The sequence below is a fragment of the Leopardus geoffroyi genome, chromosome C1 (assembly GCF_018350155.1).
Source record: "Leopardus geoffroyi isolate Oge1 chromosome C1, O.geoffroyi_Oge1_pat1.0, whole genome shotgun sequence".
NCBI lineage: Eukaryota > Metazoa > Chordata > Mammalia > Carnivora > Felidae > Leopardus > Leopardus geoffroyi.
This window is the reverse complement of record NC_059328.1, coordinates 30,248,664-30,271,502: the sequence shown is the minus strand read 5'-3', so window position 1 is coordinate 30,271,502 and position 22,839 is coordinate 30,248,664. Positions and strand designations below refer to the sequence as shown.

The window sequence follows — 22,839 nt, the reverse complement described above, 5'->3', positions numbered from 1 at the left end:
CGGGGCCGGCCCCGACGCCGGGGTGGGCGCGACCCCGCCCGGGCCCCGGCCCACCCGCCACCCCCCACGCGAGTCCCCGACCCCCGACGAGCCCCGGGGCCCCGCCGCGCCGCCCGCCGCACCTTTGTAGCGTTCCAGCACATCCTCGTACGCCTGCACGAACTCCTTCTCCTGGCTGCGGTTGGCCGGCTGCTGACCCGGCACGTAGCCGGCCATGGCCGCCCGCGCCGCTCTCCGCGGGCCCCGGCGGGCGCCGGTTCCAGGCCCGCGCGCTGAGGCGGCGGCGGCGGCGGCCCCAGCCTCGGCCCTTTGTGCGACTCGCGGGAGGCGGCGGCGGCGGCGCCCCGGCAGTCCGCTCTCCGCTCTTCGCCCGCCTCGCCCGGCCTGGCAGTCGCGCTCGGCTCCTCAGCCCGCCCGCACCCGGCCGCTCGCGCTCCGCCGGTCCCGGCTCGCGTTTCCGCCTCCCCACCCCTCGCTCCGCTCCTCCCTCAGCCCGCCCCGGCGCGGCGGCGGCGGCTCCTCCTGTCAGGAGCGCCAGGCCCGGCCCGTTCCCGCCCCTCTCCCGCCGCCTCAGCGGCCCGACGCGGCCCGGCCCCCCGGCTGCCCACGCGGGTCGCGGGCGGCAGGGGACCACCGCCGGCGGGGCCGGGGGCGGCGGGGGCCACGGGGCCGGAGGCCCCACGCGCGTCCGAATGAAGGGCCGGGCGGGCCGCCGCGGCCGCGAGACCCCGGGCCGACGCCACAGGGCGGGCGGGCACCCCGTTCGGCGCTGACCTACACCCGCCGCTGGGACAAAGGAGGGAGCCCCCTGGCTGGAGGAGACCGAGCTGGGCCTGTGCAGCTGCTGGAGACGGGCCTAGAGAACTGAGGGGAAGGCAGAGAGCGAAAGACGTAGATAGATCCGGGGCTAGACACGGTCAGCATGAGGACAGGGGCAGGACCCGGACGGGGCTGCAGCGTGAGGCCGAAGGGAACACTGAGGCCACACGGAATCCCAGAAACAAAGGGTTTTCCAGAAACAGAAGAGACTGAACTTGAAACGGAGAGGGCACGCCAAGCACCATGAAGTAAACCAGGCCAAGGATGAGCCAGAAGCTGAGAAATGACAACGAGGGAGGAATGAACACGGGATTCTGACCTCACGGTGGGGTGGATCTACAGAGGGAAAAGACCCAACAGGATTATTGCGCTGTGACAGCCATCAGAACAGAGAGACTTCCAGATCGAAAGGGAGAAATGTGGGGACCTGAGACTGAAAGCGGGATGGTTATGGAACAAAGAAAGGGATCCTGGAGCCTAACTGGTCAGGGAAGAAGAAAAGGGAAGCCCAGTAATCTGTCAGGAGAAAGAAAAGTGATGACAGGAAACTAGTAGATATAGGTAGGGATTTAGTGGGGACCGTTTTGAGAAGAGAGTTCCCAGTATCATCTGCCAGTCCATTCATCTGTGTATCCTTCACTCCCAATATTCACAGACTGCACTGGGGGCCAATAGCTGTGAATGAGGAACTCAGGTAAATGCAGGGGATCTTTCTGCCCCCATCTCCCCTCATCCAGCCATTATCCTCCCCAGCCTCATCAAGTCTGTTAACTTGATTTTTTTCAGGGGGGTGGGGCAGTGGTTGTGTAAAAAGTTAAGTGTAAAAAGTTAAGCTGGCGGTTCTCACAAAGCAGCATATTAGCAGGTTAAAAGAAAAAAAGAATTCATGGGACATTGAACAGGCAAAACTAGGACTTGGGTTTCCATCTCAGTTCCCATGCTCAAGATTTTTAAAAGGGAGCTTCTTCCCCCTGGGGTGAGGCCTGCCTCTTTGTAGGCTATGAGTAGTGCCAAGTATTTGGCCAGTGCTCAGCACATTAAGAAGAAGAAATGATGCTTTTCACCATTAGGTGCACACTGGTTGTTTCCACATCATACCATGATCAGAAATCGGGTGAGCAAGTCATTAATCATATCTTTCTCCATCCATCAAGTTCTGCTGGCCTGTCCAAGTTCTAGGACTGGAAATTATACAGGGAAGAGCCCAAAGAGGGCAGACAGGGAGGATTGTTGGACAAAGGCTCATTTCCTTCCAGTTTAATCCTTTGTGCTTAAAAAAAGCTAGTCCACGTTTTGGTGTCAGCTGCTTAATGAGCTCAATTTAAGAAAAGGAGAATAAGGCTGAGGGTTTTTTTTTTGTTTTTTTTTTAAGACTCAGTGGAAAATGCAGGGTGAAGGAGTTGGGATTGATGGCATAAGCACATTTTTCATAAACAGCAGAGAATACAGAAATGCTAACTCTGGGGACCTTGACTGTATCAGTGCTGAGTCATCTGCATTTCCTATACTATTTTATTCCAGTAGGGCTAAGAAGGCCCAGACACAAATACACATACACACACCTCCACCCTCACCCCCAGACATCTGCCTCATTTTCATTACAGTAAACAGAAAAGTCCCTCAATCCCCTCCTAGGACTGCTACGTGTGCCACTTTGTAAGCAGGTTCCTCAAGAATTGTGACTGAGGCTTGCCAAAAGTGCAGAAAGACAAGGGAAAGAAGGGAAAGAGAGTCTGTTCTGGGAATCAGACTTTGTTGAAGGCCTGGGGGACTTGCGGGGCGGGGGGGGGGGGGGGGGGGCGAGGGCAAGAGGTTGAGATTCCTATTAAGAAACATGGTAATCAAGGAAGAAAGTTCTGGTTTGGGTTGCGGCTGAGGGCTTCTCAGACTCAAGTAGCTTTCTTGACAAGATTTGCATTTAAATGCTCCCAGGAGATTTTGAAGTAATGAGAATTCTTCTAATGAATGGAAAAGGGGAAGTCCACATGTTTGGCTGATGTTTCTGTTTTATACTGAGAAAATTTTATAAGGATAGAGGAACAAAGCAGCTGCTGGAGGGTGGGGGGGGGGGGTGCGAAGAAGGAAGCCTATGAAGGGGAGGTTTCTGGTTTTTTCCAAGCAATGGTCTAAATTTATGGCCAGACCACACAATCAGGACAGCTCTGAGGCTTTCTCCTTTTGGTCTATGATTTTCCTTTGCTCCTGATGGCCAGACGGCTGTTGCATTTCTAAGGAGGCTGCAATAAGGAAGCCAAAGGCAGCAAGATGTACTCAGAAGGCCATCTAGTGGGGGGAAAGGGTAATACAGGCAAATAAAGCCCTATTTTTCCTCCGTGTCCTCTGCCACTTAAGCCTCATCAAGTGCCCCTCTCCCTAAGGTCCAGCCACTATCAATTTCTTTCAGCTTCTCAAAGATGTGCTCTCTCGCCCCAGGGCCTTCCCACCTGCTCTCCTCCTGGGCTGTGACCCTTCACTGCTCTCCTCTTTTGGTCTGGCTCACTCCTACTCACACCTCTGCTGAAACTCCTGCAGAGAAGCCTGCCTTGATCCCCCGGATTAGTAGATCCTCCCTCCCCCTCTTCTCCCCTTTGGTAATATGCATCACACTTGAAGCTATCAGTTCCTTGTCTTTCATCCTTATTAAACCATTAGCTCCCTGAGGACTGGGACTGTTGTCGGTTGTGTTCACCACAGGACCTGCATCTAGCAAATGACCTGGCACGTGCAGGGCACTCATTAAATATTTGTTTAAAATTTTGATTAAATGGATGAATGAGTGAACCAGATGACCCTAAAATACTCAGCTGCCTGTGGCTTCTGATGAGCTAGAAGGCTAGAGTATTTAAGAAGAGAATATGCCTGTCTCTCACAGTATCCCTTACTTTTTGCCTGGCGTTCAAAGTCCTCCATATTTTGACATCTTTCCTTTATCAGCTGATCTCCGATGATACCCTCGTGTGCAGCATGTTCCCCTAGAATCAAACTCTGAGCCTTTGCCTGGAATGTCCTCCACTTCCCAATTTCACCTAATGAAATCCTACCCATCTTGAAAGCTCACCCGAAACGACATGAAGTTACTTTTAATCAACCCAGGTAGAAGAGGCTATTCTCAAAAATCCCAGCCACATTTTCTTTCTCTCATTTCTGGGGCTCCAGCCACATGTACTGTGGGTGTCTGCATGCATCACTGCCTCCTTTAAACGTCCTGGTTCAGAAGTTCGTTGAGGCGGAAACATCTATTTCATCTTCCCTCATCATAGGACCCAACACAATGCTTTGTACCTAGTAGATGTTCAATAAGTATTTGCTGAAGGCATGGATGCCTCAACTGAGGACATATGGGGGTGGAGGGTATGGGCTTGATCTGTGATTCAAGACAGTTAAGAATCCAATTCAGTGTCCACTCGGTGGCCAATGGTTTCGGGTGCAGAGAAGAAAGAGGAAAGTGGAAAATTATTTCTCCTTCTGCTAGTGTTCCTCCTCCAACATCTAGAAGGTTTACTCCCAGCACTTCTTCAGCTTGGCTCATGCTGCATTAATTTACATGTGTTAATTGATGCTTTATAAATAAATTTTTTGCTAGTAGTATGTGCAAGAGCTCTGTTCCTCCTCGCAGGGGTAAGCTGTCTCCTGTACCTCTTACATTCCCCAATAGTAGCTGGAGCGAGACACTGAAGGGGCTGCCCTAAGCCCTATCCTTTGGCAAGATCTTGGAAGAAAATCATCCAGTTCTAGTCTCAGGAGAGCTGCCTCCAGACCCATCCCACCAGGCTTACAAACAGGAGCCCAAACTCCCTTTCCACCCAGCCCCTGGAAACACTTAACTAAGCTTTGCCTCCAGTTTCCCAGTCCCCTCTGTGGTAGGAAGCCTTTGCCCACCATCATGCTGCCCTCTTCTGTTCAGAAAGTGTAACATCACTCATTTAAGAGGTCTGGATGGTGCCAGCCACCCAGGAAGACAAGATCCCTGCCACAGGCGGCCCATCACCATGGCAACCCTCAAAATGGTTACTCAGCCATCTGGGTTACCATAGCAACTGGCCAAGTCTCTCCACCTCAGCCTCTCCCTAGGCCTTCTCCCGTGGCTTGTCAGAGCTAATGCCAAAGAATCTCCAATCCTTACTGGGGGAAATGAGCAGAAGCTGGACCCCTGATAGGCAGCTGTCCCAAAGGGGCGTGGAATGCCTCTCCCGCCTGGGGCTTATTGAGGCACAGTGGAGATAATGGGAGTTAAGGCACTCTGTGAACCTTGAAGTGCTGCGCAGATGTTAGCTATTATTAAACTACTGTTCCTTGTAATGGGGGAGGCAGTGGGTTGCCCTAGGCAGAGCTAGTGCCGTTCCCGGCGTGGCCCCTTACTGGCTGGGAGACCTTGAACAAGTTACCGAACTCTCTGGGTTTCTAGTCCATCTACTATGGCCCATCTGCCTCCTAAAGTTCTTTTAAGGATAAGGTCAAATAAAGCACATAAGACACTAAGCACAAACCTGGCATTCAGAATATACCAATAGCAGCTAGAAAAGCTCCTGGCCCCTCTGCTATTTCCCAGGCTTTCTGTGAATATAACCATTTTATTTTCTCTCTTAAAGGAACAGCCTAATGTGAGCCCCACTCGATCAACCACACCCCACCTCCCTTCCTGTTCATCCTGAGGTTCCTACCAAACAGGGCTGTAGGCAGTCTGCACTCTTTGGGGGAATTGGGAGGTTCCCCAAATTAGGCGGTGTGGCTAACCCCTCCAGTGGAAACAACATCTCCCCCATCCAATGCTACCTCAGAACAGAAACCTCTAAAGGGGCTGTGACGGGCAGCCTGGAAATTGATCGCAAATCCCACAGAAGCCCTAGAGAGTGGTGGCTGCTCACATGGGACAGCTCACCAGCATCGGGGCAGGCCTGGGGCACGTGCTCCTCTCATAAGACCAAAATTCCTTCCCTCTATGATTTTAAAGACTTCAATCCTACTGCATCCCAAGTTCAGTCTCTTAAGACCGAATCCTTGAAATCCATTTTCAGGGTACTTTCTCAATTACACTGGGAGGGTCTTGATTCAAATCCAGGCTCCAAAGGTTTGAAGTGTTTTAGGCAAAACAGACACCATCCTCAGAAATCAAATTTCCAGACAGAGAACACAGGCATGCTTTAGCCTAGTTCTTCATGTTCTGGAAGCAGGGCACAAACCTCAAGCTGGAAGGACCAGAGGATCAGGTAAGCAACACTGGAAGGGACACACCACCCCCTAGGGCCTTGGCATTTGGAAGTCACAATTCCGCACGATGCCTCTGGGAAATGTGTGGAGTAGGACTGGTTCCAGCTCAGATTGGACTACTGAGCAGATAAACCAACATACTTACTGCTGGGGGAAGAGCAGTATAATAGCTTAAAAGTGAGGTGGCGGGGTGCCTGGGTGGCTCAGTTGGTTGAGCGTCCAACTTCAGCTCAGGTCATCATCTCGCGGTTCACAGGTTCCAGCCCCACATCAGACTCTGTGCTAATGGCTTGGAGCCTGGAGCCCACTTCGGATTCGGTGTCTCCTCTCTCTGCCCCTCCCCAACTCATGCTCTGTCTCTCCCTCTCTCAAAAATAAATAAATATGTTTTTAAAAAAATTTTTAATAAAAAAAAAAGTGAGGTGGCAAGAGGACATTATTACTGGAACTTCAATCTCTGTAACTGGGGAGGCCAAAATGGGGTGTGTGAGTGAAATAAGACTGGCCCTGAATTGCTAATTCTTGAATCTGGGTGATGGGGGTTCATTTGACTATTCTCACAACCTTAGTAAATGTTTGAAATGTTCTGAAGAATGCAGGTGGTTGGAGTTAGGCCAACCTGAAGGAAGCAGTGAACAATTCCAAAGGCCACATTGCACGTGTTGTGTTCCAGGGGGCGCCATACACATTCAGCAGCGCTGAAGTTCCTTACCTTCTCTCTTCGGTAACACAGGGAGAATAGCAACTAGTTCCCAGGGCTCTGTGAGGACTGAATGGTAACATGAAATGCCTGACACACATCTAGGACTCACTACATAGCAGCTTCTCCAGCTATTACTTACTAGGGGATCCCAGCTGGCATCAGCTCTCAGGAGCTCCTGGACAGAGTCGAGTTCAAATCCCCAAACCACCCTCTGAATGCTTTAATTCCTAACTCCTACCGGCTAGTTCTCTCTTCATTTCCTCTCATTTCTTTCTACTGAGGCCAAAGAAAGGAGAGCAAGAATAGAAACCAGCAACAGGGGCATGCCCTTTCTCTTCAGGTTGTCCTGGCAAAGTCCTATTCCTTTTCCAAGTCCCAGATCAAATGCTATCACAGCGCTAAGCTAGCAGTGGGGGCAGAAGCAGGAGAAAGGCCTTCCCTTTCAGAACTTCTCGGAACTCCGGGCTTGCAACGCGCACAGCTCAGGCTGCATCCTAGCTGCCTGCACGGGAGGGAGTGGGGTTCCGAAACCCATTCGGAGCCTAGCACAAAGTGGCTCTAGAAATATTTGGTAAATGAATAAGTGCATGATCGATGAATCAGCAAAGGAATGAATGGATGCATTCATGAATTAGTGAACTGGTGTACAAGTGAATGAATGATATCAGTGAGAACAGTTACTGTGTGTCCAGCGCTGATTACATAGCAGGCATTAGGCCAAGCACCTCACTCCCCACAACCTCATTTAATCCATCCCGCGAGACTCTGTGGTGGCACTCCTGCTCCCCCATTTTAACTGTGAGAAGGTGAGGCTCAGTGAGGTTAGTAATTTCCCAGGCTCACCCAACTGGCAAGTGATGGAATTGGAACTGGGACTCCAGCTGACTCCCAAAGCCATGCCCTTGAGCGAATGAATGGAAGAGTGAGCACAGGAGGAAATGAGTAAGTAGAGAATGAGGAGGGAAAGGCATGCTGGGAGACACACCCACCCAGGCTCCAGACAGAACCTTTCCCTGGACCACAAGGCTAAAAGCCTGGTAGCTTCTGGGCTAGGGGTGGGACACAGTTGAGGGAGGAAACTTCCACCCACACTGAGTTTTCAAGTTACAGGGGCTTCCAGACCTTCTCTGCAGCAGCATCGTAAGTTCGGGCAGAGATTCCAGCCAGGAGCGCCGGTTCTGCTCCTGCAGGAGCGCCAAGGCAGAGCCAGGAAGCTGGCCCACTTCTACCTGACAGGTGGCAACAGGCAGGCTGGGGCCAAATCACGGCAGGCCCCAGCCGCAGCAACTGGCCAGGCTCAGGATCGCACTACTTGGTGATGGTGGGTTATTAATACTCACACTCAGATAGGCTCAGAGTCCTCCTCCCAGGGGGAAGGCCGCTGGGACAAAAGACAGTGCAGCCCTAGATTCCGCTGCACAGTCAGCTCCTCTGGTGGCGTCTCGTCTCTAACCCCGTGGGACAGAGAAATAACAGCCTTCCGCAGCCCCCAAATTAACCAGTCCTTCCTCCACATTCCTACCCTCCGTCCTTGGCTGCTCCTGAACAGAAAGGCGTGAGTCAGACTGCCATTCCAAACCTGTCTCCGTGTCACCTGGGAAGTCGCTAGAAAAGCACGCTGGGAAACCAACGGCACAAAGCCGATACCTTGCGATGTGGCAACCACCTTCCCTCACCAGCTGGGGTCCCACAAAGACCCTGAGCCTCAGAGAAAAGACGGGTTGGCTGTCTTTTCTGCTGCCTGCACAAAATTCTGCCCACGTGGTCACTTTCCATCCCTGCAGCTAATGTGACCCAGATTTACTTTCAGAGAGCTGGTGCTGAGCTGGTGGTGTGTAGCTACAATTCATTCTGCCCCACTTTCAGGGGACTCTCAGGCTCATCTCTCCCATTACTGAAGCCAAGCTCCAGAAGGGGATGGGGCTCGGAGGATACTGCCAGGAAGAAGTAGAAATGCTAGAAAGGGGGAGGAGCCTCCTGGGGGGCAAAGTTTGAAAAGCCTGGGGCCAGCGCAGTTGGTGGCTCTGGTATAAGGGTTCTCAATGGAATCGTTTTTAGGGCACCCTTTCCCACCCCTGTGTTCCCTTCTTCCCAACATGGGTGGGCCAGAGAAAAGACACTCCCATCTGCTCTCGGACAAAGCCCTAGTGTGAACAAAAGAAAGGGATGGAACTTAGAGGCCTGGAGCCCCTTCCTTGCTCACCTGGGAAAACAGGCCTTCCTGGAGACTCCACTGCCTCTCCTAGTTGGCCCAGAGAAGTTAAAACAATGACACGCTAAGTGCAGTAACAGACACGTTAACCCGTGTTCGTCTAACACGTTCGACTCTCATTCAATGATCACTCAAAGCATATGTCATCATCACCCTTTTATAGATAAGGAAACTGAGGCTCTAAGAAGTGAAGTCATTTGTGCAAGTCTTCTGATTCCAGATCCACTTGTCTCCACGGTGCCTGGCACCCAGCCAGGATTAAATCCATTTTTAAAATTTATTTATTTATTGTATTTATTTTTTGATGTTTATTTGTGAGAGAGAGTGTGAGCAAGGGAGGGGCAGAGACAGAGGGAGAGAGAGGATCCAAAGTGGGCTCTGTGCTGACAGCAGTGAGCTGGATGTGGGGCTCAAACCCACGAACTGTGAGATCATGACCTGAGCTGAAGTTGGACCCTCAACTGACTGAGCCACCCAGGGACCCCAATCCATTTTTTTTTTTTTTATTGAATGAACGAATGAATGAGCAAGCAGAGAGGCCCCTTCTCAGAGCTTCCATCCTGGAGGAGAGACGCACAGGCACAGAGAAGCAGGCTTCTTCCTCTGACCACGCATGTGCTTTCAAAGGCTGTCTCCCCAGAAGTAAGCCCTTGAGGGACTCCAGCAGCTGAGCTTAGGTGCTGAAAGCAGGGCAAACACCGGCATGCAAGCCCAGCCCCCACTGGGGCCTCTAGATTCTAAAGCCCTTACTCTCAGAATGAGATCCTGGGGCAACACCAGGAAGGGTATGATGGAACTCCTGACACATTGAGCTCAGATTTGGTGGGGGAAATGTACCCAGAAACAATGAACTTTAATACAAGGCCAACTGAAACCAGGGCTGGGCAGAGATACAATTGCTGTCTTGCTGCAGGGATCAGGGAAGGCTTCCTGGAGGAGGCCACACTGCAGCAGAAGTTGGGGATGTGATTTCACCAGCACCTGCTGAAACACCCCCAAGAACAAATCCTACGGATGCTTTCTACTGGTTAACTGGGAGGCCAATCCTTAGCCCTGAGTCCCTGCGCTCCCCTCTTTCACAACGCACACAAGAATGTAATTTCTTTTCCCCCTGCCCTCCTCTCAACTAGAGTGAGCTCCATGAAGAGGGGACCACATCTTCAGCCATCTTTGGATATCGCTACCAAGAACAAGGAGGGTCCTGAAGATGTGATATTAGAAGGATGGTGGATGGTGAATTCCTCCTGGACCCAGCCTAGCCCCTAGCCCAAACAGGAGCCCTTCTTTCAGACATTTTACTGCCATCTGCAGGAAACTTGTCATAATAAATCTACAAATCCACAATGACAGAAAGTATGAATGGCGCCCCCTAGAGTTGTACAGTGTACAGCTTGTGACACTGTCCTGTACCCGGCTTTCCCCCACCCCCCACCGCCCCCCCACCCAGGCTCCCCAGAGCCCCAAGAGATACAGCCTTCTTTCCCCTCCTGTGATGTTGTGCTCCTTTGCTGGTGTGCCTTCCACAGCACCCCCATTCCTTGTTGCCCCCCACCAATAAGTAAGGGTATCACTATTCCTGTTCACTGACAATAGAGAGCCAGGGGGCTTCAAAGAGGCAAAGTTTCCAAGATCTCTGTCTCTGCCTTTTTCTACAGGCCAGGATCTTGAGACCTCTCCCAGAAGTGACCAGAAGGACTCTCGGGTGAATCTGAGACCAACTCAGGTTTTTAGATTGTCACCTGCAGAAGATTCAGCCTGGCCTGGTTGCCCCACGTTGCCTAAGGAAATGGAAATAGCAATGCACCTGGAGTTGGAGGATCTGTAGTTACTGGTGTGTGACTACAGGCAAGGCATGTAAATCCTCTGGGCCTCAGATCCTAACACACGTCCTACCTAACACACAGTTATTGTGAAATCTCTATGTAAACCAAAACATTGATCAACAGAAACAAAGCTTTCTTGTTAATGGACTATTGTTCTGTTGCAATGTGGCTAGGGTTAAGGAGTTGGGAATAGGGTGGCAAAGAAGAGAGAGACACGCTGAAGGGAAAAGACGAGGATGGGAAAAATTGGGTTACAGTACGCGTGGAGCCCTTAGAACCTGTTTTGACTTTAGACTGAGGTCAGCAGGTGTCTCAGCTCTGACATGCCTCTCCAGTGTGCCATGTGTGATCAGCAGAGGTTCCCCCATCAGGCCTCCCAAGCACAGGACACAGAATGGGCTAGGGGAAGGGGGAGGTCTCTGCATGTGGTGAGACTGATGCAGACACCCCCACTTGGCTTCACACCCAGACCCCGTGGGGAGGAGAAAATTGCACAGGCCACAGCTGGCTTCCAGGGCAAGACTGACTTCATTTCCTCCCAGGATGAAAGTTCTAACTTCAGAGAGCCTCAGAGCACCCAGGTCTCCCAGACATGCCCTTCCTGCACCTCACAGGAAGCAATCCCCGCAGAAGTCAGGCTGCCTTCTAAATTACCCTGGTAGAGTCCCCACCACGTTCCGAAATCACAGCAAGATTTCAGCCGGGCCCTGAAGCAGCTGTCCCGCCTCTTCTCTGCTGCTAACGAAACACGCCCAACTGCAGCGCACGAGTTATTTTTAACCATGACAGTCTCCACATTTTCAGCCTCACCGGCCCAGCCCCCTCCTCAAGACAGTCATTTGGCAGGATCAGGTTGAATAGAAGATCAGCATGGATGCCGGAGACACAGCACAGCGCCCGCCACCCCTCTGCTCATCTGACCCAGCAGCATCCTCAGGGACTCTGCCTGGGCCTTAAGCCCCCTCAAGTCCACTCTACTTTTATTCCAGACTTGGGATGTTAAACAGCAGGCAAAACATCCGGTGAGGCCCCTCGGAGCAAGGAGCAGACCGGAAAGGGAAATCATCACAAAAGGGCCTATAAGTATGTATGTGTGGTGGAGGATGGGGCTAGAGGGAATAAGGAAGGAGAAGGAGGCTGCCTTCAGGAGAAGGAGAGAGCTTTGTGGATCCCGAGGACCCTCAGCTGGGGCCTCTCAAGGCTGGAGACAAGTAAAGCCCCTCCTGCATCCTAGAGACAGCTGTGAAACTCTGTGGACTGGCTGATGCCACAGGCCCAAAGGTCTTGAGAAGGACCAAAGACCTTTCTCCAAGGGCTTTCTGTTGCCCACAGAAGGAGTGCAAACTCTCCAGCCAGGTCTCCTCCTTGCAAGTCCACCCTCTGCTAAAACCCTTCCCTCATTATTTGAGCCCACATAACCCTCTCCCTGTCTAGCTTTCCATTACATCCCACTGCCTGTTCCTGGATCACAATCTGTCACATATTCTCCTCGAAATGCTCCTTGCATTCAATCATTCAATGCTGGTTGATCTCCAAACAGGAACAAGGCCCCATGCAAGCAGCTGGGGGCAAAAACATGAGCAAGACATGGTCCAGCATTGCTAACAGTCCTGAGGGAGTGGCGGGTTCCCCGAAAGGGGATAATTGCCATGCTGTACAAGGGAACACAGGGGAGGGAAAAGTATGAATACCAGAGCGGAGGAGGGAGCTCTGGATACCTCCGGGGGGCATTGGGGACAGAGGAGGCGGCACTTAAAAGAGGGGGAGGTGGTTCCCAGTGCCTTGCAGAGAAGAAAGCTAAAGCATGGAGGTCTGATCCTGCAAGATGCACACCTCTCGGGGTCAAGGTGCAGCTCAATGCGGCAAGTGCTTAGAGGCAGAGATGGCAAAAGGTGAAGCTCAAGAGGGTCCTGACTTTGAGGGGCCTCTATTCCACAGGCAATGAAGAGCCAAAGAAGGCTTATAAGCAGCTGAGTAACAGGATCAGGTTCTCATGTTAGAACAAAATACTCTTGTTAGTCACATGGAGGAGGGGCAGGACTGGAGGAGGAGAACTGTGAGTTGGAGGTTGGAAGGTCCAGGTGCAAGGTGACACAGCAGGGGTGGGCAGGGGGCACTACTTGAGAGATACAAAAGAGGGAGCAGGACAGGCCTAGGTGATGGAATGAAGCTGGGTGATGTCACTGAACTAGCTGCCAGCACTGCTTTGTCTAGCTTTCCATCTGCACTCTGGCCCCGCTGCCTGTGGAAACGTGGAGCACAACCCACGGGGGCAGCCCTGGATGCCCTCGCAGGAAGCAGCAGAGGGAGCACCCTGCAACCCTCCCCTTTCCTGAGCCAGAAACCCGTGCTAAGAGCTTTACATACATTATCTCCTCTCATCCTCAAGGCAGCTCTGTACGGGAAGCATTCTTAAGCCGAGGAAAGGGAGGCTCAGACAGGACAAGAGACTTGCCTAGAGCCACACAGCTGGCCGGTAGCAGGGCCACCCGTCCGGCACCTTATCCCTCTGACTTCGAAGCCTGTCCTCGTAACCACTGCCCTGCATGCTCGGCTACTTGGCAAAGGAGAAGCGGACATCTCCTACGGCAGGTGGCCCCAGCCCTCGCCCAGCAGGAAAGCTAAGTGGGTACCACATTTTCAGAAAGCATTGTGAGTGAAACTGCCCTCTCCAAAGACTCAGCCCAAGGAAATAACTCAACAGAAGTCAAGTGTTATTATTCATAAAGATGTTCTCTGCAGCATTGTCTGTTATGGTGAAAAAGTAGAAAGTGAGTAGGATTTTTTAAATCATGAAATGTTACGCAGCCTTTAAAAATGGTAACTGTAAAGCCTAAAGTGTAATATGGAAAATCGTTTGGATAGAAGAGTAAGTGAAACAAGTCCAGATCCAGAATGGTACGTAAGCTAGCTATGAAGGCAACTGCACGGGGACAGAGGCAGAGAAGATGCAAAAATGGAAACAGGTCTCCTGTTAGCATGCAGGGAGGAGCAGTGGCAGATTCTACCCTCTCAAGTTTTTCTTTAAGGTTATGCCATCATCTTTCCAACAACAGGAATGCCGAAGCAGACTCCAGCTGGCTTGTCAGAATACCCTGAGGAGGACCCCTCCACCACTCGCCCCCAGCCAGCGGCCCACTCTTGCCTTGCACCCTGCCACCCCACTCACTCGGGCCTCTCTTACCAGCAACTCTGACCACGGCCCGCTCCGCAGGGTCCAGCACCGAGTCCTGGCTCTTCCGCTTTTTCTGCTCATGCAGTGGCAGGTTCCAGGGTAAGGTGTCCCCTGGGGGACATGGAGACAGGCTCCCTGACCTCTCACTCCTGTAAGACCGCTCACTCCGGCAAGACCGCTCACTCCGGCAGGACCGCTCACTGAGCGTTTCTTCATCTGAGGAAGACATTGCCCAGGCAGGGGCTGCAGCAGGGGGGTTGGGCCTGGGAGCGCAGGGAGAGATGATCTGTAGGAGAGAGGAGCGCAGGTGAACAGACGGAACGGGAACGGGTCACATAAGTTACACTGACACTTGGGAAGCAGAGGGTCTAGTCCCAGTTCTGCCCCTGACTTGACCTCTTTACCCCCTGAACCTCAGTTGCTTCATCTGGAAAATGGGATGATGCTAAACCATGGCAAAACTAATTCACAAGACTTTAGAGAAATCCCCTGACATAATATACCTGAAGATGTTCACAGATCTGAAAATACTCCGTAAAAGTTAGCTCCCATTCCTAGTAACCTCTATTATTGTTACTCGGTACATTTGGAGCTTATAAGACCCATAGATCCAGAGACATGGATTTAAGTTCTACCCTGGGGAAGCCATTTAACCTCTTTGAGCCTCAGCATCCTAATCTATAAAATGGGGGTGACGATAGCACCTAAACCTCATAGGGTTGTTTGCAAGGCACAAAGGAGGTAAAGCGCTGAACAGTGCGTGGTGTCCAAGAAGCACTTAATGAACAGTATCTATTACTGTATTCCTGTTCGACCTACCTCACAGGAATGTTATAAGGATAAAAATGGGGCAGCAGATGGGAAGTATTTTAAAAAAGCGAAGGCACGCTCTCACTAGCAGGCATGAAACAAAGCATGAGCTAGAATAGACAGGAATTTCTCCCATTCCATCTCTGGCACATCTAATAGAAAAAGTACTGAACTTGAAGTAAGACAGACCTGGGGATAAACTCTGGCTTGGCCACTTTACAACTGGTGTGGTCTGGGGCAAGTCACTTCACCTCTCTGGGACTCGGCTGCCTCATCTGCAAAATGGGGTAATTATTTCACCTGAGAGGATGTCTTAAGAACATAGTGAAATGCAAATATAAAACTGGCTGGCACCACACATGGCACATAAGAGGCATTAGATAAAATGTTTGTTTGCTTTTTCCAAGGGCTGTTGTGGAAATAAGAGGCACAGCATGGGGGTGGGGGAGGTGACACAGAAAGTCAGTTTTTCTGGTCAGTTTAGCTAGTGGAGAGATCTGAAGGGAAACATAACCACCCTGGGGCCAGCTGGGCTCCACCAGCCAGACTGGGCAGCCGACCCTCAGCAAGGCCAAGCTCACTTCCCAGAACCATCTGCTACCCATGGACCACTACCCCCAACAGCCTCATCAGAGCCTGGATGGTGCATGCCTTCAGCTACCACCTCCCTGCAGGACCAAATGCAGCCCGATAACCAGCTCTCTCTTTGGCTCTAGGGTCCAGGGAGGGCAGGAGACTGTCACCTTTCCTTTATGAGGGCTGTCTGGAGACCGTGAGGTGGCCTAAATGGCCAGACACCATGGGTCTCTGGGCACAGCTCCTCCCGGATTCTGGGAACCTCAGCATGGAGGCAGCAAGGGTTAGGCAGAGACAGGCTCCCGGGGTTCCCCACCATAAGCACAGAATGTGAAGAGATAACAAAAGAAACATTAAACGGTGCTGAAGGCCTCTAAGCAACCTCGGGCGGACGGAACAGCCCTGCCAGGGCACCTCCTGTGCCAGCAGCATTTGGGCCCTCTTCCCATGGAACATCAAGAAGGAATCCAGCCACAGAAGGCAGAAAGAAAAGGACCCAGGTCCTGGCACAGCTTTGCCTTTTATCCAGCACCTACCCCCTCCCCGCAATTACTTCTGGTGCCCGCCTCCTACCTCTTACAGCCAGGTCGGGGGCTGAAGCTACTGCCCCCGCCTCGGGGGAAATTCAGGCCGCGCTTCCTTCCCTAGCGTCGGCAGGGGCCAAGAAAACGCCCCTCCTCTCAGGCCACCTGCTTCATCCCAGAACCGCCCATTCCTCCCCAAGACGCCCATTTACTACAAAGGCAGGCTGGTCCCAGACCCCTCCCGGGGAGACCTTCCCTCGTCGCCTCCACCCCGGTCAGTCTGCCGACCCTCCCAAACACCTGTTTGACCTCGGGGCTCTCGCCTCCCCCCTCGGTCACCTGAGTCACTCCATCAACCCTCGATTCACAGGAGCGCGCGCCCACGCCCCCAAACCACTCGGAAGGCCGTAGGCCAGGTGCGCGACGGGAACCTCACCTGCCTGGCGCTCGCCCGCTGCGCCCCCCCCCCCCCGCCCCTCTCCCCACCCTACCTCCACCCCTTCCCTGCGGTGGGGGAGGGGCGCGCCCGGGAGCCCGGGGCGCCGCGGGTGGGTCCGCGTGCCCGCCGCGCGCGGCTGACAAAGAGCGGGGCCGCGCCATGCGGACGCGCGACCGAAGGCCGAGCGGGCGCCGGGGCCAGTGGTGGAGACCTGAGGCTGGGAAGCGTCCTCCCCGCCCGGCCCTGGCCGCTCCCGCAGCTCTCTCGTCCGCAGGGGAGGGTTCGGCGTCCCATCTTCCCGGAGAACACGCCTCCTTCTGGCCGGGGCAGCGCCCGACGCGGGGAGACCCCCGCTCCGCGCGCTCGGCGCTCCCCCGCCCCGACCGCTGGGGCTGCAGGTGCGAGGCCCCGGCGGCCGCGATGCCCACGCCTGTCAACCCGCCTTCCCGCTGCCGCCGGCCGCCCGAACTCGGGCGCGGCCGCCCGGCGCATCCAGCACCGCGCCCCGCCGCCGCCGCCGCCGCCGCGCACCCCGCGGACAGGCAGGGAGCCTGTAGCCAGCCCCGCGCCCCGCGCCTTACCCTGGGAGCCGGAGCAGGGGAGACCGGCCGGCGGCGGCAGCAAAGGCGGCGACGGCGGCGGCGGGGCGCGTCCGGGGCTGGAGCGCAGCGGAGGGGAGCGCCGCGGAGCCGAGGGGAGCGGCTCCCACAATGGCCGAGCTCGCGGCGCCGAGCCCCCCGCCCCCCGCGCCCTAGCGGCAGCGGCTGAAGCGGAGCCGGCGCAGCCGCCCAACCCGCTCCCCCACCCCCGGCGCCGACACCGCCCCCCGCCCCCCGATGCGCGCTCCCCCCGCCCTGCACCCCACCCGCTGCCGCTACCGTGCTCCCCGCGCGCCCCTGCCCGGCCGCAGCACGGCGCCCCCTCCGCACTGCCCCCCGAGTCCTCTTGCGGCCCCCGGGCCTCTCTCTGTGTTCCTCCCCCCCCCCCAACTCCTCCCGTGCGGCCGCCGGGTCCCCGGGCCAACTCACACCCCCACATTCCCCGCCCAGTGCTCCCGCGCCCTCTCCGCCCCGGCCCCGCGGCCGCTCGCTGACCCTGGCCTGGTTCACGCTCCCGCCCCTTTGAAGCTCCTCACCGCCGGTCCCCGAGTCGCTGTCCCTCCCTGGCTGCCTGGCTGCCTCTCAGCCGAACCCGGTTCTTGAATGGCCCATTCCCCGGCCTGCCCCCCTTTGCCCGCTTCCCCTAAACCTACATTCTTTCCCTGCTCCTGGGGCTTCTGCTCCCGCTTCCGGAGAGCGCCCAGCCAGTCCACATCCCCGCTGGGCTTCTGGCTCCGAATGTAGGAGGGACCAGAAGGAGGCCCCATCTTCCCCACGGGGTAAAGGGCAGAGGGGAACCAGGCCCCAGGAGGCAACTCAGACAGACTCTTGTTTAGACAGCACCATTTAGAGCCTTAGAAGAGGCTTCACCCACTGAGAAAACGTTTATTGAGCTGCTTCTGCATGCTCCGCCTAGTATTTCGGAAAATAAGAGCCAGGAATGCCTTCAGTGCTTTCATAGTACAGATAAGTGAACATGTTCAGAGAAGGGAGGGTATTTGCCTAAAGTCACTCCACTAGTAACCTGCATAGCAACAGCTACTATTTGGGCGTGCCTCCTGGGGGACCACGCAAGGTGCTTTTCCTGGGTCATGCCATATCTAATCCTCACAATCCTGTTCATTCTTTCAACAGATATAGATATAGATACTGAACTTCTACCATGTGTCAGGCCCTAGGCTCAGTGCTAAGAATACAGTGATGAGCAAGCTGCATCTGGTCGCTGTCCATTGACTCCACTGGGCTTAGCAGTAAAGATAGAGGATATAAATCACAGCGCATCCCTTGAGGCAGCACTATGATCTTCAATTTCTGGATGTAGAAACTGAGACTAGATAATTTACTCAGTCATCTAGAAACAAAGTAGCCAATCCAGGACTAGAATTCATGTTCTGGGTTCTTTTTCACTGTAAAGGTTAGGAAGATGTGGGTGGGACCAACTTACAGAGGCCCTTGAACTTCCAGCTAAGAAATTTGGTCTAAATTCTATGGTTATGAGCAGCCAAGGGAGGTGGAAAGCAGAAGACTGAAAGTAACCCAGGGACAGGCACAAGATGGGTGTGGATGGTTATGCTAGAAGACTATTGCAATAGTCCCAGCAAAAGGTAATGAAGCTCTGATCCCAGAAAGGAACAGTAGGGAGGGGAAGGGGGCATTTCCACCCACTGAAACCTTCTAAATTTCTGTCTGCGTGCATTCTGCCATGTTAAATAAAGGAAAGGAACTACCATTACTAAATTTCTGCTAAATTTCACTAGGCAATGCCCCCGGGGAATTTTGTGTATATTGTCCTGTTAAATCCTCCCCAGAACCCCGTGCAGTAGGTAATTTTATTATTCTCATTTTACAAATAAGGAAACAGAGACTTTGAGAGATTAAAGGACTTGCTGATGCCCACAAAGCAAACTAGTGTTGGGACTCGGGTTAGAGCCCAGGCCTCTCTCTAAACCTCATGCTGTAGCCTTTGCTCTCTACTGTCTGAAGCCAAGACAAAGAACCAGTCTTTGATTCAGCCAAGCATTCTTTACCTTGGATCACAGGTACTTTTAGACTTCCAGAGAAAGGTCAGGGGTCCACAAGTATAACCTAAAGTGTAGCTGGGCCAGTAGCGCAGGCCCCTGTGTGGGACATCTCTCCACAGAAGCCTGCAGAGGCCTCAGCCCAGGAGAATTCTGCAGCCCATTTCTAAAGTTCCTGTGGGGATGGGTGAGAAACCGTGAAGCAGAAGCAGAAACACAAATAGCCTTCTCAGTGAGAGAGGAACATGGGTGCCAAGGGGAGGGCAAACTGAAAGCGTGGCAAGGGTGCAGGGAGGCTGGGTATGATACTGAGTGTCCGCGGAGGCTGGGACCGGTGGCCCAGGGCTCTATAGACAGGACCAGCAGGGGAGAGTTCATAAGGCAGGGCTGTCTAATCACCTAGGAAGCCTGCGGTCCCAGCCTCTCTGACTGGAGAGCATCGAAAGGTTTGCCTCTTCTCAACCTCATTGTCCTTCCCAAATCTGACCACCAGTCCGGTCCTGAATTATTCATGCTGTGGGCTGCGAGAAGGTGGAGCTTCTAGAGGCTTCCGGTCTTAGGACCTAGGACATTCGGTGATATCTCCCCCAGGCTCTAGCTCCAGGAGTGCTGCCCTGGGATTGAGCCGCTGGTAAGATCTGCCAAGGTTTTTTCAGCTGGCAGCTGTCCAGTAACCTTGGGCTACTGGGCTTCAATTCATTTCAGCAACCTTTTATTGAGGAATACTATGTGCCGGGGACAGATCTGTGCTCTGTCGGGAACATAAGTGACTGTGACCAGGTCTTTGTCCTTGAGGGTATGCAGGATAGTAGAGGGAGCAGGCACTTAAAAATTATGCCCTTCTACAATGTTCTCTGGGCCTGAGAAGTGTTCCCCTCCAACGTCCCCCCATTTCACCAATTGAAGGCCTCTGCTAATTCCCTCCAGAAGTTACTGGCCTTGAAACTAGGGAAACTCACACCCTAAACACCTGAGCAGGGTTCTCTCCGTGAAGGGGCATCAAAACAACTTCTTACCAAGGACTATTTGGAGCCCTGAACTAGGCCCCCCGACTGTGGCTTGGGCCCCCAGGTTTCCAGCCACATCAGGAAAATGACACTCACTCTCAAATCCATCCATTCAGCAAACACTAATTAAGCATGCACTCAGCGCCAAGCACCCAGCTTTGTGCTGTGCTGCTGGTTCCAAACCAAAGCACACAGGCATGGACCCCCATTCTCAAGCTGCTCACACTCTAGGTGGGGAGATAGACAAGGGCAATTATACTTCAGCCGATGGTGCGGAGATGGGGGAGGCACAGGGCACCCTGGGAGGGCGCACAGAACGGGAACATGTTCCAGAAGCTTGAGGTCAGGTAATTTTACCAGGATTTTCATCCTTGTCTTTCTAGGTATTTGCTTAAGTGGAAATTCCTCTGGTCATCTGTCTACATGGAAAAAGCTTTACTCTTCCATACTGGCTTTTCTTTCCACTATTATCCTCTATCCCAACCTATTCCTTTGGGCCCTTTCGAATCAGGCAGACATCCGATGGAAGGTGGAGGTAAAACCTGAGCATAAGTAGAGGCTGGAGCCCTGTGAAGTAATGCTAACTGGAGGAAATAGCACAGGATCCCCATACAAGGAGGGACTTTGAAGATTTCTAGGCTCTGCCTAGAACATTTTCCTCCCACCTTTCACTGAGTGATTCCTCACATCCATACACTGATGACGTCCAGATTTGTATCCCATCTGTACCTCATCCCAGCTCCAGACTCACATCCAACTGCCTCCTTGACATCCCCATCCCCACCAGGATATCTGATAGGCATCTCAAACTCAACATGTCCCACCTAGAGTCAGTTCTTGATATCTGCCCCTACCACCCACAAAACCCCATCTCTGCCATCTCAGAAAAATGGCTCCACTACCTACGCACTTACTCAAGTCAAAGATCGAGTAGTTACTCTTGATTTTTCTTTCTTTTGTTCTCTTCTACATTAGCAAGGGCTGACAAACTGCCTCCATAATGTATTCTGCATTCATCCACTTCCATCCTTCTATTGTCACCTTAGTCCGTCACTCACCTGGACAACTGTACTAGCCTTCTGAATGGTCTCTCTGTTTCTACTCTTGTTCCCACTCACTCCGGTCCATGAAGCAGTCAAGAGTGAGCCTTTTTAAACATAGATCAGGTTGTCACCTCCCACACAGTTCCAACTTGCACTTAGAATAAAATATAAACTCCTCACAATGGTCCATAATGATCCGGTCTTTCTTAGACCTAACCTCAAGACCCCTTGTTCACTGGATTCCAACACATCAGACCCTCTTTCTGTACTTCTACCAAGCTAGTCTCATTCCCATCTTAGAGCCTTGCAACGCTGTCTTGGCCGCCTGGAATTCTCTTCTCTAAAATGTTGCATAATTGGTGCCCTTTTCGTTATCCAGGACTCAGCTTAAAATTCACCCCCTAGGGGTGCCTGACTGGCCCAGTCAGAAGAGCATGGGACTCTTGATCCCGGGGTCATGAGTTCGAGCCCCACACTGGGTGTAGAGATTACCTAAATACATACATACATACATACATACATACATACATAAATAAAGTTAAAAAAAATTTCACCCTCTAAAAAAGGCCTTTTGTGACCACCCATCTAAAGTAATCACCTTCATGGGGCACCTGGGTGGCTCAGTCAGTTGAGCGTCTGACCCTGGCTCAGGTTATGATCTCACCCCTCGTGGGTTTGTGCCCTGCATCGGGCTCTGTGCTGACAGCTCAGAGCCTGGAGCCTGCTTCAGATTCTGTGTCTCCCTCTCTCTCCCTGCCCCTTCCCCCACTGGTATTCTGTCTCTCTCCCTCTCTCTCTCGAGAATAACTAAACGAAACATGTTAAAATGTCATACAGAAAGTTTTTGAAAAAGCGTTTTAAAAATTAAAAAATAAAGTAACCACCTCCTTTATTTTTTTTTTAATCTGAATAAGGAAGTTTATTTTATCACTGTGAGCAATAGGAGAGAGTGTAAATATGATATAGAGTAACCACCTCCTTTAAATGTTTTTATTTTCTGTGTAACATTTCTCATTTATCATTATCTGGCTTCTTTGTTTGCCTGTGTGCCGTCTCCCCCACCAGGATGAGGACACTGTGCAGTTCGCCGCCGTATCCCTACGGGGTCTGGCACACGGTATGCTTGTGGTAGACATTTGTTGAATGGATGAAAGCTTGGATGAGTGAATGAATGAATGAATGAATGCAGTGAGAACAGCAGAGGAAGAGACTTACCAGCAGAGAGATCAGTACGTACAACGACCTGAAATTGAGAGTGTCTAATGCTCAAGAAATTGAAAGAAGCTCAGAATCATTGGCATGAAGAGTGTTAGGGGGTCGGCTGTCCAGAATGAGGCTTGAAAAAGCAGTCGGGAGAAATTACGGAGAATATTGGGTTTTAGATTCTCTCCCAAGTTCCATGTGAAGCCATCGAGGGTTGGTTGGTTGTTTTGCTTTTTACTTGTTGTTTTTTCAGCTTTATTGAGGTAAAACTGGCAAATGAAATTGTGAGATATTTCAAGTGTACATCATGATGATTTGGTATACATTCACTGTGAAAGCATTCCCTACATCTAGTGAATTAACACATCCATCACCTCACACACGTACACGCACACACACAATATTTGGGGGAGTGAGAACATTTAGGTTCTATTCTCTTAGCAAATTTCAATTATACGAAACAGTTTATCGACTATAGTCACCATATTTTACATTAGATTTTCAGACCTTATTCATTTTGTAGCTGAAAGTTTGTATCTTTTACCAACCCATCCCTATTTCCCCCACCCCCCTGGCAACCACTTTTCTACTCTCTGTTTCTATAATTGTTTGTTTGTTTGTTTGTTTGTTTGTTTGTTTAATGCCACATGTAAGTGTAAGTCTTGGTCTTTCTCTGTCTG

The 22,839-nt window shown here is 52.4% G+C and overlaps 1 protein-coding gene across 15 annotated transcripts in view; it reads right to left on the bottom strand.

Annotated features, from left to right (window-relative positions):
• The window catches only part of MACF1 (microtubule actin crosslinking factor 1), a 336,214-nt gene extending 319,260 nt beyond the window's left edge, over window positions 1-16,954 (bottom strand). For 4 of the 15 annotated variants that reach the window (XM_045482240.1, XM_045482265.1, XM_045482241.1 and 1 more), the window contains exons 1-3: window positions 16,871-16,954; window positions 14,940-15,025; window positions 13,950-14,202 (exon numbers count right to left, since the gene is read on the bottom strand). In XM_045482240.1, coding sequence (XP_045338196.1) covers window positions 13,950-14,169 — 220 coding nt within the window. In that variant the 5' untranslated portion in view covers window positions 14,170-14,202; window positions 14,940-15,025; window positions 16,871-16,954. Of the gene's footprint in view, window positions 1-13,949; window positions 14,203-14,939; window positions 15,026-16,870 lie in introns of those variants that run through there. The other 11 variants (XM_045482266.1, XM_045482242.1, XM_045482267.1 and 8 more) reach the window with 4 other exon arrangements.
• Between the last annotated feature and the right edge of the window lie 5,885 nt (window positions 16,955-22,839).